Source organism: Phaethon lepturus, unplaced genomic scaffold (genome assembly GCF_000687285.1).
Source record: "Phaethon lepturus isolate BGI_N335 unplaced genomic scaffold, ASM68728v1 scaffold37878, whole genome shotgun sequence".
Lineage (NCBI taxonomy): Eukaryota > Metazoa > Chordata > Aves > Phaethontiformes > Phaethontidae > Phaethon > Phaethon lepturus.
The window spans coordinates 1-3,516 of record NW_010559057.1 but is presented as its reverse complement, the minus strand read 5'-3'; the positions used below and the strand labels follow the sequence as shown (position 1 = coordinate 3,516).

The window sequence follows — 3,516 nt, the reverse complement described above, 5'->3', positions numbered from 1 at the left end:
ATAGTTTTGTGTATGACATAACATCCAGCATACTGAGCAACATTCCACCAGCTCTTATTGTAAGATACAAGAACACAGCAGGCCAGAAGAAAAATCAGTTGCTGACTTTTAAGTGCATGCACTTAATTATCTGTGTGGGTAATCAACAGCAGACCCAGAATAGGTTGAGGTGAAAGGCAAAGCTGCCCATGCCAAGCGATGTTTGTTGCCCTGAAGTGCTAGTTCACTAAAGGGCGACATAGATCTAGTGTTGTAGCCCTGTCTTCCTGCTCATCTTTTACAGTGCCCATCAGCAGTCAGGACAGTCCTCCAGCCCCAGCAATCCTTCCCACCCCATCTCAACGCATGGGCAGTTTGTCTACCTCAACCACACTGAAAAGTGTACATCTTAGGTTTTTCCTGGCTAGAAACATCCATAGGTGTCAGATGTCCTCGGTCATTCCTCCCAATCCTCCATTGCCCACTCAGGCATCTTGGAGCAATACTCAAACTCTGCTCCCTTATAGCGCAAGGCATGTAGGTACATCACCAGTTCCTTGGGGGACGGGTCCCGCCTTGTAATTTTACACTCCACGCATAAAGGGTCCTTCTCTTCTGAACTCTTTTCTCCTGTTTGCCCATCCTGTTTCTCACATGAACAGAGTTCTTTATTTTTTTCAAGCATTTCCAGGTTGGTATCAGAGTTCAGTGGACAAGCTGTTATGTCATTTTTCTCAGAATCCTTAGTGTCCTCAGCAGGGCAGGAGTTCTCATTTATAGGATCAGCCTGTGCAGACTTTGTGCAGTCACTTGAATTATCACAGTCTTTATCTTCAGCACTGGAGTTCAAGTCCTCCTCCGAAATACCCAAGATATCCAGGCTCTGTTTGGAACGATGCTCCTCTACCAGCGCCTTAAGGAGTTCTTCATCTGTTTTATCTATCTTGCCACCTTTTCCCCTCTCAGGGCCCCAAGCTTCCATATTATAGATGGGGTCATTGACAATAGGATGCCCCAAATACTGCAAATGGACACGGATCTGGTGCGTGCGGCCAGTACGTGGAAGACACTTGACTACGCTGGTCTTGCCATTGTAACTGAGTCTGTGGAAGATGGTTTTGCAGAATTTCCCTTTGGGGTCCACACGGCACACTCCCACTTTGTAAGAAACAACCAGGATGGGCTCTTCACAGACCATTTCATGTTCTGGAAACTCCCCCACCACACGGCAGACATACTCCTTTTCCAGCTATGGGGAGACACAAGAGTAACCCTCAGAAAACAGAACAGAAAACTGTCTCTGTCCTGATTACACCCGAGTCTCACCCTAGCTACTCCTCTCTCTCTCTTCAATGCAATACATTTGTAGGCAACAAACTGCCCAAATTTTATTACAACTGAACAAGAAAAGGGAAAAAAACCCCCAACCCAACTATTTAAAGCCAAATTTCTCCCACGCTTTCCCCAACAAGTTGGGAAATCAAGAATGCAAGGGCCTGGCCTATTTTCCTCATATTACATTCAAGAGCCATCTCTCGGTGACCTTTGGTTTACGGACTTGAAGCAAATCCTGAAGCTAGTACCTTACAGCTACAGTTCTGTTTGGGTCAAGAGCCCCTGGAAAAGTGAGAAAAACTTCTACAACTTTTGAAACTGAGAAAGTATTAGATGACTGACATGATTCTACTTGCAAATAAAATTGCTAACTAGTTTGCACAATCCCAGTCAGTTTGCACAGTCCCTTAGGGAAGGGGATCCCTTTCAATCTAGTATTGCCAAAATCAATTACAATTTTTACTCAGTCTTTGTCTCTTGATGCTTGAAGCTTTCATGCTTAATACAATAAGAACAATAAGGTGACCACAAGCTGTTCTGGGAACTTGTGCTCATTTTAAGACCAAAAATTTAGCTGACTTTGGATCTAACTTGTTTCAAGAATACTACCATGCAAGAGACTCCAAAAAAATACTGCAGCCCTTAGCTCTCACCTGTCTCTCCCGAACCTGCTCATCGATCCTCTTGGATACCTCTATGGTCTTGGCAAACATAAGTACTCCTGAGGTCATGCGATCGAGTCGGTGAATGGTATGCAACTCCTTCAGATCATGCTCTTTGCCTAGGATGAAGATGACTGTGTTGTGACGAAACCTGCCGCAGGGATGTACTGGCAAAGAGGAGGGTTTGTCCACAACCACCACCTCATCGTTCTCCACCAAGATCTGGATAGGCTGAGCAGTGACCGGCGGCTCATGGCGATGCACTGTATTCCTGAGGAAATCATTATTCTGCAAGACACAGACAATTAGTATGAATCCAGCCTGCAAAACCACCCCATCTCACCACACGCAATGGGGGCTTGATATTGCGGGGCGGAAAAATGAAAGCCCCTTTGTCCTGAAACCCAGGATTGAGGACAACTCTGCTCATCAATGCTCAATGGCTCACTTGGGCCCCTCGCTACAAGAAGGCAAGAAGGGCATCGAGTTTCTGGAGTGTGTCCAGAGAAGGACAACAAAGCTGGTGAGGGGTCTGGGGAACAAATCTGATGAGGAGCAGCTGAAAGAACTGGGGTTGTTTAGTTTGGAGAAGAGGAGGCTGAGGGGAGACCTCATCGCTCCCTACAACTACCTGAAAGGGGGTTGTAGCGAGGTCAGCATTGGTCTCTTCTCCCAAGTAACTAGTGATAGAATGAGAGAAAAGAGCCTCAGGTTGCACCAGGGGAGGTTTAGATTGGATATTAGGAAAAATTTCTTTACTGAGAGAGTGGTCAAGCATTGGAACAGGCTGCCCAGGGAGGTGGTGGAGTCATCATCCCTGGAGGTGCTCAAAAAACATGTAGATGTGGCCATTCGGGACATGGTTTAGTGGGTATGGGGGCATGGGGTTGACGGTTGGACCTGATGATCTCAAAGGTCTTTTGCAACCTTAACAATTCTATGATTGATTCAAATTCATAAGGTGTCTCAGGTGGTATCTGCATGCCTCGCACGTTCACTGGGGGCTGTGCAGGGAGCTCTGGGGCACAGTGTCTCTGTGTGGCCGGCCAGAAGAGCAGGATCTGCATATTCCTGACTCCACAGGGGTAAGGATTCCATGGGAGACCCGATTCCCTTTAAACACCGCAGACAGCACCACCGCGGCGTTACTGCACCACGCTGGTGACCACCAGGCTGATGCTCATCGCTCCAGCCCAGCTGTGGTCTCCCACGTCAGGTTACCGGCCTGTCACACTACTCTGACTGCCAGGACGCCTACGGGAGCACCCAGCCCCGGCAGAACCGGGCCCCGGGGCTGGGGGGGATGCACACCTTGAGCACGATGTCCAGATCGCGCACGGGCTCCTCGTTGAGGCGGAGGCGGCCGGCGCGGGCGGCGGCGCGGTAGTAGGCGAGGGGCTGGGCGCGGAACTCGGTGCTGAAGACGTGGAGGAGGCTGCGACCCACCCAGCGGCCCTTGCAGTAGGTGCGGAAGTCGAAGTAGTAGGGCCGCACCTTGCGCAGCCCTCCCTCGAAGTAGTAGGAGGTCTCGGCGAAGTGC

The 3,516-nt window shown here is 49.2% G+C and overlaps 1 protein-coding gene across 1 annotated transcript; it reads right to left on the bottom strand.

Moving 5' to 3' along the window:
• Positions 1-436: 436 nt before the first annotated feature.
• On the bottom strand, positions 437-3,512 carry RPUSD2 (RNA pseudouridylate synthase domain containing 2; the record flags this gene model as incomplete). The annotated part of the gene is made up of 3 exons (XM_010293255.1): positions 437-1,228; positions 1,968-2,264; positions 3,288-3,512. Coding segments are annotated over 3 exons (1,314 nt in total), but the record flags the coding sequence as incomplete, so codon positions are not given.
• Positions 3,513-3,516: the final 4 nt, after the last annotated feature.